Raw genomic sequence first — 15,029 nt, forward strand, 5'->3', positions numbered from 1 at the left:
CCCATAAGGGACTGTACCCTCTACAAAGTGGTCAAAAGAAGACATGGTGATGGAAGGACCTGAGAAGGAAGGAAGGAGGGAAAGAGGTGTGTTGGAAAACCAAACACTGTGACAGCATTCCTGGAGGAACCCATGGCAGGATCCACAAACCAGCTTCAATTTTTAAGGCTGACTGGGTCAACTGCCAGTGAACCATAAGGCTCCTCTCCCAAAGCCACACTGCTAGTAGCAAACTCCTCCGTAGAAAGTAATCTTTAAACCCTAGAATGGAGAGTGATGTCCATTGGATTACTCCCTGAGTCACGTGGACAGAGCAGCACTATCGACTGCCCTTTTCTCCCTCTTACAATGACAACACTCTTCCCTACTCTGGAATGATTAGGCTGTTATTTAACTTCAGACATGAGAAAAGTAAATTCTTATACTTAAAAAAAAATATGGTTCATGACCTTGACCCAGTGAAGCCCATCAAACCCACTGGGACTCTTCACCAACTCAATGTTTTCTTTCAGACAGAGCTCCTTAGGATGCACTAGTTTTAAGTGATCCCTTTACAGATCTAATCTAAAACCAATGCCTTTAACTTTTTTACTTCTGTACAAATTCTGGTGTAAGGCAGACCACTAGCCAGAGGCCCTGAGGCTGCAACATCATGAAGGAGAAGTGCAAAGCCCACATTGTGTGTGGGCACAGGTAGAAGCAGAGGCAAACCCAGTAGAGGTGAAAACAGCACTTCCAAGGGAACCAGTCTCAGCTCCAGCTCCCGTTTGCCCTCTCAGTCGGCTAAGTGTAAACCATACACAGTGGAAACCTGCTCAGATAATTTACACAGTGAGAAACAAATATGGAAAGCTCCCTTCCAGTCTGGGAGCCACCCATGTACCTCCCTTCAACTTACAAATTAGATTCATTCCAGCAGAAAGACCTTTCTCCTTTTTTCTCAGAGGTGGTGGTGTCTGGCTTTGCCCAGAGTGTAATACTACCTGGCTCTACATCGTGGGATTTTCTTAGCATTGGCCTGAATCACCTGGGCTGAGCTCTGGAGGTGCTATCTGAAAGGAATCTCTGTCAGTACTTGGCCAAGTCAACTTACTGTATATGTTACTAAGAGGCCGGTGAATGTTAGTAGCCTTTTTGGAGAAAGAATTCCTTTTGAAAATGAGACCTGGAAGTATGGAAGGTGACTTCTGGAAAAAAATTCCATGTTATGTCCTAAAGAACCTGACCTAAGTGAAACTCAGTCAGATTTACTGGATTTGGTTCTGCCTTCATCCTGTCCCAGGCTTGTGCCTACCTTCCCACTAGGTCTGTCAGACCTAAAGTCTAAGGAAGTGTTGAAAATTTTATACTAGAGACTTCTGGAAATTTTCCTGATTCTTGACAATGGGGGTTGAAGAACGAATATGAAATTCAGAGAAGCACAATCAGCAGGCCTAAGTAGGAAGGAAGGAAGCCAGGTGGGATGAGGTGGGAGAGGTAAAGCCTCAGGTAAGAGAATGTCAGAAGTAAAACCCATATGAACAGACTATGAAAAAGAAAACCAGCCAACAGTAAGCAGTCAGACAGTCTGCCTTTGGAAGTCCCAGAGTCCTTTAAAAGAAACACTTCACTTACAGGCCTTGAATTTACTCTGTAACAACTGGATCCTGCCATGGTCTGAGACTCCTTTCTTTCTTTTAAAAAATGTTTTCTTTTCACTTTTTTTTCCCCTAAAATCAAATCAACCAACAACAATGCTAGAAAAGTTGCCCTGGATGCAGCCCTGCTGTTTTCTCTCATCCAGACACAGAGATTCAGACATGACAGATTATCTGCTTAACCACTACTTGTTCCATCCTGACTGGTAAATAAATCGTCTCTCTGAAGTCATACAAAGTTACTCCAGAAAAGAGGCATCAATTGAGCAGTGCTTAAGAAATCCATTGCTGGTCTAAGCAAGTGGGGCAAGGTGCTGTATTGAGGTTATACCTCTGGCCAAGGGCACCAGTGGAAGGGACTCAGACTCAAGGATGCTGAGTGCCAGAGCCTTCTGCAAGATGGTGACCAACAGTCCTTGGGAACTCGGAGTGGAGGAGAAGCCCACACCCTACCCAATACTTCAGCCAAGCAGAGATGGCAAAAATGCCTCATTTCAAGGGAATGGTGAAAGAATGGACATGCCAAAGGAGAAACATTAGAAGAAAGCATTGGGTTCCCACCACACCCCTTTCAAAACAAAAACCAATGATCAAAGGACCAGTACTGGACTCCAGAAGCCCCCAAACTGTCTACTAGGCAAAAAGGTGAAAACACTCCAAATTTGTGATCTCAGCCTACTACAGAAAAAGCACCTGGTCATACCTCATACCTCTGAAGGTATTCAGCCTGAAGCACGAACAGGCCAGATTAAGAGTGCAGCTGGGCATTCCAGTGAGAGACTAGAATGAGGACTATCCAAAAAGTTCAGGTGGCAAGTGAAACTGGTAAATTTTGCAGAATGCCAACTAACCAAAGCACAGAAAATAACACAAGCCAAAATATTGACATACATGAGGAAAACTACCCAGAGATAATTCTAAAACTCAATAAAAGAGGACAAAAAAAGAAAAGAAAGAAACTATGGACTATCGAGGGGAAAAGAAAAACAGAACTGAAACGTGACCAAGAAGCAAAATTCTGCTCTTATCAAAATTTCTGAAGGCACTTTCTATGGTTGTCTCTTAGCCTGGGCTGTCATTTGATGAATCTTGAAATGTGTCTAAGACAAAAGTGGGCAGCAGACAAAGCAAATGGTCCCGCTGCTCCCTTTTTTCTTGGCAATAGCCAGCAATCAAATATTCACTTTACCATATTTTAACTTACTGCCCCCAAAGATCTTACCACCAAGTAAAAGAGATGAGATACTGGCCCATCAAAGGATAATTAGCAACGAATGGCATTAAATGATAAGTGTTATATAAATAATATAGGCCATAAATACTAAGACTTTAAGAATAAGAAAAAGTAAAGACTACTTCTTGAGGTCAGGGGATTCATAGCCAGCCAAGGACCTGAGGGGTAATAATAACCAACAAATATTTAGAGGAGGAACCCCCAAATATGTTACTTTCTATGTTTTCATTTTCTATAAAATGAAGAGAATGGTAGTACTTAATGGAATTGCTGTAGGTATTAAATGAGATAATGCATGTAAAACAATTAGCAGTCTTTGTCCTACAAACACTTAAAAAATTTCATACTTTCATCTGGTTTCACATATCAATAATTTAAAATAAAAATAAAATCACACAAACTCAAAAAAATGTCACCTGTTACATGATCACATCTCTATTCCTCTGACCTTGGGAAGCCACCAGATACATTACAACTCATTACAGAAACAAGAAAAGAGAAAGGATGAATGATTCAGTGTGAACCCATCCCCAACCCTGGAAACCCCCAAATCAAAAAATCCCTGACCAGGATGAGTCAGGGACCCTTCTTTGAAAATAAGGAAACCTTCAGCCATTTTCCAGGGACTTTCAGCAACTTCTCCTGACAACAGTAAAAATGTAAGGGCCAGGAGCAGTGGCTCCCAGCACTTTGGGAGGCCAAGCGGGGTGGATCATGAGGTCAAGAGATCGAGATCATCCTGGCTAACATGGTTACACCTTATCTCTCCTAAAAATACAAAAAATTAGCTGGACGTGGTGGTGCATGCCTGTAGTCCCAGCTACTCAGGAGGCTGAGGCAGGAAAATCACTTGAACCCAGGAGGCAGAGGTTGCAGTGAGCCGAGATCATGCCACTCCACTCCAGCCTGGTGACAGATCAAGACTCCATCTCAAAAAAAAAAAAAAAAAAAAAGTAAGATAAGACCTACCGAAGTCAATGAGCAAGACTGGCAGGACTCCAGAACTTGGTTACCTCGCCAGTATGATGAGATTTTACAAGAGACAATATGGAGTATGGGTCTTAGTCCTCCCATTTGTGAAACAGAGAAAAACAATATCTATTGGCAGTCTTCTCAAAAAATTGACCAACACATACACCCATCAAGATATGTAGGCTACTTGGGATTTCCACAGAATTAGCATTCATATCCTGGGACTCACATGGGTGTCTCTACAATGAGACCACACAAATAACCCATTCTCTTCTCACCACCGCTTCCACCAGATCCAGCCCAATAACTCTCAAGTTGAAACAAATAGGAACATCTGGGTGAAAAAGGGTTGTTCATGAAAATTTTTCCTGTCTTCCCCCAGTCTGCTTCTGGAACTTAATATTTTCATTTACTTAGTCTTCCTGCTCACATTGGTTAATAATTAACATTTTTTGAGCAAGTGATATGTTAATTATTTTATATGCATTATCACATTTAATACCCATAGCAATTCTATTAAGTGTTATCACTATCTTCATTTTATAGGAAACTAAGATGCAGAGAGTAACTTGCCCAATATCACTCAGCTGAAAAATGCAAAAGATGGTTTCTAAATCCAGGTCCATCTGACTGCAGAGCCCAAACTCTTAGTCATTATACTGTTTTGGGTCGACATTTTTTTTTTTTTTTTTTTTTGGAAGGAGGGGCAGCTATGAAAAACTTTCAGCTGAAATCTTTAAAGGACTTTAATAGTCAAAGTCTGACTGTTTTCCTGCATGAAAAGAACAAGAATGTCTGCTCTTACCACTACAATTTAACATTATACTTTGGCAGTCCCAGCCAGTGTAATAAGGCAAGAAAAAGAAACAAATGAAACACAGATTAGAAAGGAAAAAATAAGTGTCTTCTTTTCATTGACAACAGAATTGTGTACATAGAAAATCCCAAGAAATATACAGAAAGAAAGTTAATAGAACAAATAAGTGAATGTATTCAGGTCACAGCATACGAAGTCAATATATGAAACAAAACAAAACAATGATATTTCTATATACTACAGCGAGTAACTGAAAAATGAAACTTGAATAATACCCATTATAATAACATGAATAGCATAGCAAAAAACATGTAACTTCCAGATAAATTTAACGAAGTACATGCAAGACCCATTCACCGAACATTACTGAGTTACTTTTAACCTAAGCCTTCAAATACTACTTACGTAATTAAGAATAATTCATCAGCCTAGCATTCAAGACTGATGAAAATATCACCCTAGGCTGGGCGCGGTGGCTCACACCTGTAATCCCAGCACTTTGGGAGGTTGAGGTTTGCAGATCACTTGAGCTCAGGAGTTCAAGACCAGCCTGAGCAACATGACGAAACCTCATCTCTGCAAAGAAAGAAAGAAAGACAATATCACCCTAATCTACCTCTCCAGCCTCCTCACTCATTTTCCCTTTTCATTCTGGTTGGATTTTTTTGTATGTGTTTTTTGTTTTGTTTTGTTTGTTTTTATGTACCACAAACATGCCTCTCTACTACTGAGAATGCTGCTCTTACTGCATGAAATAGATTTAATCAATTGATTCATCTCTATCCCCAAACCACACTCTCATCTCAACTATCTCTGACTATTGGAAAGCCATCTCAAACTACTTCTCCAAGAAACTTTCTTTAATCTTCCAACCAGATATTGTCTTTCTTTCCTTTATGACTCTTCTCCTCCCAAAAGCACTATGTTGGCTTATCCTATAGTGTTTATCATATTCTAAGTTAAATTACTGTCAGCTCCTTTAAAGTACCTTGTTCTTCACACAGAATATATATTTAAATATTTGTTGAAGCTAACATTTAAAAAAGATTAAATTAAAAGAAAGCTCTTTCTGTAATAAAACTTTTGGGATACCAAATTGCATCACTGTCACAATAGAATTCATGATGTCCTGACTTTTGCATGGGCTGGACCAGGTATTTAGCCATGTTGTGACCTTTCTCTCATTCACTTCTGAGGAATGTTAATTCAGCTTGGCTTCTGTTAGTTGGATCAATATCAAGATCAAGACCAAGTAAAACATCCCAGCATAAAGGACAAAGACAGATCCTCAGTCTTTATATAACAGATCAGGGAAAGAAGGTGTAAGGGAGCCAGTGTCCTCAGCACAGGGCAGGAAATTGTGAATATTAAATAGAAACACTATGGATTCTGTTTCTGGAGAGAGAAAAAAAGTAACCTGACCATCACATCTTGTAGGTCTGTGTTGCTAGCAGAATACAGAAACCTTCTACAGTACCTGTGCCCCTGCCGCTCTAGAAACATCTGCAAGGGTAAATGAAATGTTAACCACCAGTCCTGCCCCGCACCCAGGAGGCCAGCAGCACAATCAGGTCCTGAACAGAAGCATAGAGCAGAGCTGACAGGCTCCGGAAACATCAGGCCTCTGTCCCAGAGAAGATCCCTGGAGATGCCATTTGGATCTTACTGCATGTACAAAGTGGGAAGGGAATGTTACTGTAGAATGGAGCTCACATGCCACACTCTCCCAACTAGCCAGAGAAGGAAGGCTCCTTAACTTAACTTCATTTCATAACTATCAAAAGCATCGTAGCTGATTAGCAGCAACTAATCACACTCCATAAGTGCAAATTTGTCTTTTGGCCCCAGATTGGCAAAAGTTTCCCAGCCCTTTGCCTGGGTACCACATGTCCTTTCATGTCATCCTAGTACCTTTTAATCATCCTCTATATGTGCTTCAGTTCTTAGAACCCAACATGGAGCTCTAGCTCAGCAAGACTCATCTGTATGTATTACTGTTTTTAAAGAAGTCTACTTTAATTAAATGTAAAAGTTATTGTTCAAACTTGTCATAATTTAGCGCTTCTACAGATTAATTCATCTACTTTCCCTAGTTTCCTAAAGAGTTCCCTGTATCATCTCTTGACATTCACAAACCGAACTTATTTCTATGTACAAATTCCAAAAAGTAAGTGGGAGGAGAGGGTTACTTTGCTAGAAACAAGTAAGACAAAAATCCCCGTACCATATATACCCATCCATCCAAACACAAAATTTTGGGGGAAATTTCTTTGCCTTTAGTGCACATTATACTAACAGCACTTCAGACCTTGCAAAGAAAGATCTAAGAACTTGTTGGAAACTGCATTGGGGAAACTTCAATAATACTGATATCACCATTCCTTTCCCAAATTTTCAAAATTGCCAAATACCACTAAGCAAACAGGGTTTAGAGGGTTAAGACTTCCTGCTATTTTGATATTTGCATATTTACTTTTTTTCCTATGTATCCAAATGGCAATTCCCTGATCCTCTGAAATTTTAACACTATGTTCAGATCAGCTACCTTAAGCATACTTCAGAACAGTATTCAGGTGGCTAAATTCCCTGGAATTGTACCAGATGTGCATGAATATGGTCAAAATCAAACTCTCATTGGCAACTGGGGTCTCTGGCTTCTGAATGAAAATCAAAGCAATCATGCACTGTGGAGTTTTCTCTTTTTATCTGTGAAATCATGTGATCTCCCACATGGACACTACTGTGAGATCATCAAGCGTGTGAAACAATAAGAATTGCTGTATGGGTTGAGATGCAGCCCTAAATCTCAGTGATAACCCTTTGGATCTCTCCTTTAAGCATCCCAATTAAGACTTACAAAACTTTTTGTCATTGAAAACTTAATGGCAAAGTATCTGAAAAATAAGTTGGTATTTTCATTCCTGACTCTAGAATTATATTTGTGAGGTAGAGTATCCGTTGAGGAGAAAAGAGAATCCTTTAACTAGATACTTGAGATAGAGAACTCAGAGAACTAGGTAGATAAGATCTTGGGCTAAGTTAAGAAAATATGTATAACCTGGGAAGAATTTACCACAAAATTGGCTTAATGGTAAAATTGGCATTCTCCATCTGCTGAAAAAAAAAATGAGACCACTTTGAAAAACATTGTGTTTTTAGAGAAACACAAGTTTCAAGAATAAGTTATTCTTGAATATTTTGCCACAGAGACTTAAAGCTGGGTAGCTGAGAACAGGGGTTAAAAAGGAAATTTTCATCATTTATTTTTATGTATTTTCTGAATTTTGAACCATATAAATAATTTATATTTATATAATTTATATGTATATATGTGTATATATACACACATATAAATATATGTATATGTATAATTTATATTTATATAATTTATATAAATAATTTATATGGCTCAAAATTCAGAAAATAAAAATATAAACATAATTTTATAAAGAAAAAACTAATTGATATTAGGAAATAAAATTAAAATGCCCTAGATAAAAGAGGATAGTAAAGGGGAAGCATACTTGCTTTGATTAGAGGCCAAGAAGAAGTTAGTCACCTAGATTGTTAATATACCACCATCCCTAGCTCCCAAACTGTTTGTTAATTCTAACTGATGGTTGTTTTATTTTTGTTTAAATTTGGGGGTGGGCAAGTAGTAATCTACCTTCCAAAAGAAAAAAATGAGAGGGTCTTTTCCAGCAAGATCTTTATTCTCCACCACTCAAATCCCATTAACACTAATCAGCGCAATGATTAACCACATTGTGGTTAAGTACTCTACTTGATAATGATTCTTTTGAAAAAAAGGTTCCCATAGCGACAGGTAAAAGCTATCATCAAACTCAGCTTTTCAGCACAGGACTTGATGTCACAGGTCAAAGAGTTAAGATTATTTTAGTATTAATCTGGAGGCTTTCTTTAACTTCACTTGACTTTATCCATTCAAATGACACTGATGGAGAGTCCTTCTGTAAACCAGACAAAGTAGGAAACACTGGGGGCAGGAGAGCTAGGAGAAAGAAGACCTCAAAGATAAGATATGTTCCTGCCCCAAGAATTGCAGTCTTCCGAGGAAAGCAGCCACTACAAGAAATAATGACATTATGGTGATAATGCAATCCTTAAATCTACAGCCATGCCTTGTCCTCATCACTGGAACTGGTCAGTTTCTAATCTAGTTTCACTTTCCCATCTTCAAGCTGCAGCACAGCTGGGTTTCCAGCTGGCTGGGGAAGAAAAGATTCTTTAAATAAACAGCATTTTAAAAATATGCAGTCGCTTTTGCTATACTGAATTTTGTGAACCACCTTTCTCTAATATGTGAATCTGGGTGCCAAATTAATTTAAAACTATCTTAAAGAATGTAAAATCCCCCAGGAATACACCTTTCCTTGTTTAACTACAAAGTACACTGTACACTGGAAAACTGCTAATCAGGAAGTCCCAAAGAAAGAAATTATCTTTATTTTTTGTGCTATTTACTGCATCTATTCAATAAGGAAGCTGCTTGAAAACATGAATACAAGAAAACAACAAGATAGGGTGTAATTATACCAAAATATATGCAACCATCTTTTAAAATGCAGGACTATTTGCAGAACAGGATGCTTTTATAACATTGTACAGAGTTGCTAATCCCTGCAAGGCCTTTCTAACTCTTTTTGCTCGCCTTTCCTCAGAAGGCACAGAAAACACCTCCCTCCATATATGCAATCTTCTAAGAAATGCGAAGATTTTACTCAACTCTATCACCAGATGTACTCTCTCTGGATAAATGATACACATTAAATATGTAAAAATACCACTCTAGCAGGTCTTGCTATTCCAACAAGACCCCTGTCTACCATTCCCCACCTTAGATCATAGACTTCAACATTTCACAGTGGAAATTAGCCATGTATGAGGACTGTCTAAAAGAGGTCCAGTGTGACCCCCACATTGATGCTCCTGAGGCCAATTTTTAAACACAATATTATCCCTCCATATGATGCCCCCCCTTAACAAAAACCCACAAGCTTTCTTGATGACCTCCCAGGGAACCACACCTCTCAGAACCGACGCACACTCAGAGCTGAAACTAGCTAAACAAAGCAACAATGCAACCTCAGTTGCTCAATGTAACGGCCGCGACGACGGTTTCCAAGTGCCAGTTTCCCTATTTTGCAATGGGCAAATCTGCTCCAAGGAGAAAATGTTCCCAATGACCCTGTGGCCCAGAGGGCTTTCTTTAGAATAGAAAACAGAAAATGAATTTGTTAGTTATTTCCTGCTGAGCACAAGGATAGTGTTGTGGTTAGTTCGGATGATTTTGTTTCCTTATTTAATATGCCATTACCTGTACGTGTTTTCTTTAACCACATCATAGAAAATGAGAAAATACAGTTTATGCTCTTCTGTCACATTATCACCAATTCCACAAGTCTCACAAATATGTCCTTTAATTTCTAATCCCCTTATATAAGGCTCCCCAAAATGGTACCTGTTTATGTACTTTGCTTTGAATATCAATTCAAAGCAATTTTTTTGCATTCTGAAATGTTTGCTGCCCTACACATTCCTGATTCTTGATAATTTGTGATATGTGAGGGCCCTTCCGCTACTAATGATTGCAGTTCTAAATATCTTTTTAAGCACTCTACTACACATGCTATTTTGATAATATGAGATGATTATAACCTAGAAACAAACCTTTTCTTACCCTCAAATCTTTCATGATTTCTGCATTCAACTGTTAAGCTATTAAATAGTCACTAGAACAAACAATGTGTTAATTGATAAGGTGTATTGTGTTGGGGGAAGGAGAAAGTAGGAGGAGGGAGACAAGGGAGCAGAGAAGCCGGTTACTCTATGGGGTTATCTGACAAAGACCATTAAGTCCTTAGTGGCCCAGACTAGGGATTATAAGGAGATGTACACTGTGCAAATGCAGGAGCAACTCATCAACAACCAAACAGAAGCTGTCCTTGGACAAGGTTCAATAAATATTTTTACTATCTATTTTCTACTGTACAATACTGTTTCACAGCTCCCCGAGGGATCTCAGATAAAATACTTAATAGAATAAAAAATTAGAAATTCTTAGCTGGTCTCTACTTGTCATCGTAAAACATTTCAGGACATAAAACCAGTATTAAAAAGCAGTGAACGATATTCCTAAGGATAAAGTCAGAGCGATAAACTGCTGTTATCCCCCAAAGTTTTCCCCTTCTTATTAAGACATTGCCAAGATTCTTCTCATTACAGTGATCACAATTTAACATAGTTAGTGTCTAGATATACTCCCACAACTAAGCTCCTAAAATGTGCCTCCTGAAGGGGTCGGGGGAGGAAAGCTTCCAAAAGTCATAGGTATTAATCTAGAACGATGAGGGCAGCAAAACTTATTATAAGCTGTTACACATATATTGCTACCAAACAAAGCCTGTCTACACTACCCAGAATCAGTTGGTAAACTGGTAAACATACCAACTTCTATGAGAGTACAGGACGTCTATCATAATTCAGCGATTACACAGTCCAGCAAGTCATACTGCATGCCAACAAATTCAGCTTTAGTTAGGACAAAACGAAACCCCAATGTGAGTAAGCACAAGACAGGCTTACACCAAATACTCCAGTGTGGGACAATTCGGTTTGAAATATCTTACTAAGAAGTAAGTACTGGATTCAGGGACAAGAAGAAAAAGCTCTTAGACTGACATTTCTTTGACTTCTAACTTGGGAGACTTCCATTCCCAGCTGCACAGATCGACAGATTTCAGTGTTTTGTTTCTAATCACCTGCATTCCTGTGCAGCATCTAACATCATGAAGATGAGAGATGCAGTCAAATACATCCGGCGAGTAAGACGTTAGAGCTGAACTTAAAGCATTCAGCAGAAGTAAGTTATCCTCTTTCATCATCATCACGATCAACAGACCTTGTAATATCCCCCAGAAACAGCCAAAAAAAAAAAAAAAAGGGGGGGTGTCTGCTTGCTAGTCTTAAGAAAAGGCTGTGCTACCTGCTTAGCAAAGACACGCAATCACGATGGAGAAAAAAACCGGAGCCACATGGAGGACGGAAAACAGTAGCAGAAAAAGTCCAACTCTGCCTGCGCCAGCGGTGTGGATGAGCAGAGCAACCAGCCCAGGAGAGGAAGGAGGGGGCGGGGGCGATCATTCCCTAGGAGAACTTGTAAGCGGAGGCCTTCACAGCCTGGGAGTCTGCCCAGCTGCTCCTGCAGACCCTGCCAGCCTGGGCACGGCAGGCCCGCGGGAGCAGAGTGGGCAAGGCCTCCGAGGGTCACTCCTGACTCACTGAGCCTCAGGCCAGCACTGCCAGGACCTCTCCGTCTTTCCTTCCGCTACTGGGCTATGATGGCAGCTTTCCAGCCCCACATGCCATACATCAGCCGCAGATCCCCGCTGGCACAAGCCAGCGCCTCCCTCCGCCCCCCGCCCCTGGCACACTTTGAGCCTGATCCTCCTTCTCCCCAACCCCCTCACCCACCCGTGCCAGGCGCCCTGCCCAGGGGCGGCCCCACCCCCCAGAGCCTGGACGCTGCCAGGCCCGGGCACCTGCAGCACCTCCCCGCCCCACCCCCATTCTCCACCACCTCGCCCCTCCCCCCTTTCTCCAGCAGAGGGAGGGGGCGACTCACCGCAGTCAGTGCACAGGATCTTGCCCACCTCTTTCTTGAGATTTTTGCCGTTGGTGTCGAGGGGGGCAAAGGCCGTCTTAAAGACTAAGGGCTGTTCCGTGGGCTCCAGGAAAAAGATGTAGCGCTGGTTCCTTTCGAGCGGCGCACAAGAGCCCACGCTGATCACCTGCTCGCGCTGCAGCCCCCCGCTCCGGAGCGGCCACTTGTCCAGCACCTTCACCAGCGCCACCCGACCCGAGGCGGGCGGCTCTCGGGTGCTGTTGGAGCTGGAGCCGCCGGCTGGGGCTAGCCCCTGTACCTTGCCCTCCACCACCACGGGTGCCTTGTACGCCTGGTCCTGCACCGACTTGAGGCTGGGCGAGTAGCAGGCGAGCGACACACCGAAGAGCAGCATGGAGAAGCCGGGGGCCGGGTCGCGCCTCATGCCGCCGGCGGCTGCGGCTCGCGAACGGGCGGCGGCTCTCCGGGCTGCGGGGCTGCGGGGCTGCGGCTGTTGCTGCGGCCGCGGCTCTGGGGGCGCAGCGGGACGGGAGATGCTGCTGTTGTTGCTGCTGCTCCTGCTGCTGCTGCCGCTCTCGCTGCTGCTGCTGCTCCTCTCGCTGCTGCTGCTGCTGTCGCTGTAGCTGCTGCACCGAGCCTTCTCCAGTGGCGGCGGCGGCAGCGCTGAGCAGCAAACCTGCCGCATCTGGCCAGGCCATTTGGGGGGCTCCGCCGCTCAGCCGCCGCCGCCTTGGGAGGGGAAACAGAGCCCGCTGGAAAACCGGAAACAGCGTAACGTTAGCGCCTCTTAGCCCTCCACCGGCAGCCCGGGGAGGTGGCCCAGCTAGGGCAGGGGGCAGGCGGCAAGCGGGCCGCGACGCGCAGCGCGGCGCAGCGCAGCGCTCCCACCCTGTGCGCCAGGACCTGGAGGAGGATGCGGAGGATGGGACGCCCGCCCACTTGCTCTCTCGCGCCCCCTCTGCCCCCGGACCGAGTGGGGAGCGCGGCTTCTGCAGGGGAAGCTTGGGACTGCACTGCTTTAGTGCCCGCCTTCAGCCCGCAGGGGCGCGGGAGGAATCGTGCCACCCTTTGCTCTCGGGATTTATCGGCATGACAGTGGGGGTGGTGCGTGAGGAGAAGGCGGAGAAGAGATAACGGGCTCCTGGCACCATCCTATGAACGTGTGAATGGGACTCAGGGCGTGCCCCCTGCCTTTGGCCATCAGCTGTAGGAGCCAGAGAGGTTGCCATGGCCAGGGTGGCCAGCCAGCCTCTCGCCTCCTGGGCTGTCCTCTTTCCTAGGAGGACCCTGGAGCCCAGCCCCTAAACGATACCACGTGCTCGGTCCTGCCACCGCCTGGTGAGCGTTGGATATTCGACTTGTGGAGGAGGATCCCAGCCCCGTCATTTTGGAAAGAGTTAGGCTACAAGGTGTCTTGTCTCAGCATTGAGGACACCGAAGCAGAGGTGGTGGCTGAGAAAGGGTCGAGTCCCCAACACTCTGGGCTTTCTTCAGCAGCCACGTGGGGATCTGGCTGAACACTGTACAACCTCATCTCTTAAAATCTGCTAAGAGAGGTGGGGGAGCTTCTTGGGAGCCAATAGAGAGCCAGAACTTGTCAGGGCCAGAGGCTGCTTCATAAAAAAAGGTTTTCTTTTTTCAGGGTTGTTGCTTGCAAGAGGCAGAAGAGTTTGCTGCACTGGAGCCAGCATCTGATTTAAAACACACACACACACACACACACACACACACACACACACACACCGTCCGTCCATAATCCATTTGCATATCAATGAGGGTCCAGGGAGTTTTCAACATCCAGCTTTTAACCTTGAAGGATGTGGAGCTCAGAAATGCCAGTGAGATCTTGGGGAATTTTATACCTGACTGGGCCCCACAGGAAACTGGTCCAAGGATGACTGACTTAGGCTAGGACTGCTATTCTGGAAAGGAAGGAGAGAGCTACACCTTTCCTCCTGGCTGTCTCAGAGACATCTTAAACTCAATATATCCAAAGCCAACATCATTATTTCTTCCACTTCACTCCAAATTCCCTATAATTATTAATGCCACTGTTTTATTCTTTTATACTATATCAATCCATTACAATAAGTCCCTTCATCTCATCTTTTATTCTTCCTCATCCAATTAATCACCTAGGCCTTTGGCTCTGCCTTTTAAAATAATCTCCAATTTATCTACTTCCTCTTCAACTCGCTGCAAATACCTTCAGTCCAAGTCCCCATCAACTCTCACCTGAACAACTTCGAAGCCTCCTAAACTGGTCTCCACGTGGTCCTTTCACCTCATCACCTACCTCCAGTCCTAACAATGCCAGAGTGATCTTTCTAAAAATAAAATATAATTTGGCCATACTACTGCTTTCAGAAGTAAAGTCCAAACTCCTCAGCAAGGCTCTTCATGGGCTCTCTTTGCCTAGCCAGCTTCATATCCTGAGAGCCAACCCCCTACCCTAGCAATCCTTAGCACTTCATGCTGTTTCTCAGTGTGCTTCTGCACACGATGTCACTTGTATCCAGAAAGCCTCACCTCCACCTTGTCCACTTGCAAAACTATTCTTTTCCCATGGCCCAGCTCAGCATTATACCTCGTTCCGTTCCCCCTTCCTAAATAGTCACCTGTACTCCCACCAACATACACATACATGATGGAATATGGAATTAATCCCTTCCTCCTCTGTGTTACCATGAGCCTCACACATAGTATTACTATTGGGATACTGGC

At 43.2% G+C, this 15,029-nt stretch overlaps 1 protein-coding gene across 3 annotated transcripts in view; it reads right to left on the reverse strand.

Annotated features, from left to right (window-relative positions):
• Window positions 1-13,220, reverse strand: part of NRG2 (neuregulin 2) — a 195,104-nt gene extending 181,884 nt beyond the window's left edge. For all 3 annotated transcript variants that reach the window (XM_064366382.1, XM_021664908.2, XM_064366381.1), the window contains exon 1: window positions 12,306-13,220. In XM_064366382.1, the coding sequence (XP_064222452.1) occupies window positions 12,306-12,990 (685 nt within the window). In that variant the 5' untranslated portion in view covers window positions 12,991-13,220. The remainder of the gene's footprint in view (window positions 1-12,305) is intronic.
• Window positions 13,221-15,029: the final 1,809 nt, after the last annotated feature.

This window comes from Aotus nancymaae, unplaced genomic scaffold (assembly GCF_030222135.1).
Source record: "Aotus nancymaae isolate 86718 unplaced genomic scaffold, 86718_ANA_hifiasm-v0.15.2.pri h1tg000064l_1, whole genome shotgun sequence".
NCBI classification, from domain to species: domain Eukaryota; kingdom Metazoa; phylum Chordata; class Mammalia; order Primates; family Aotidae; genus Aotus; species Aotus nancymaae.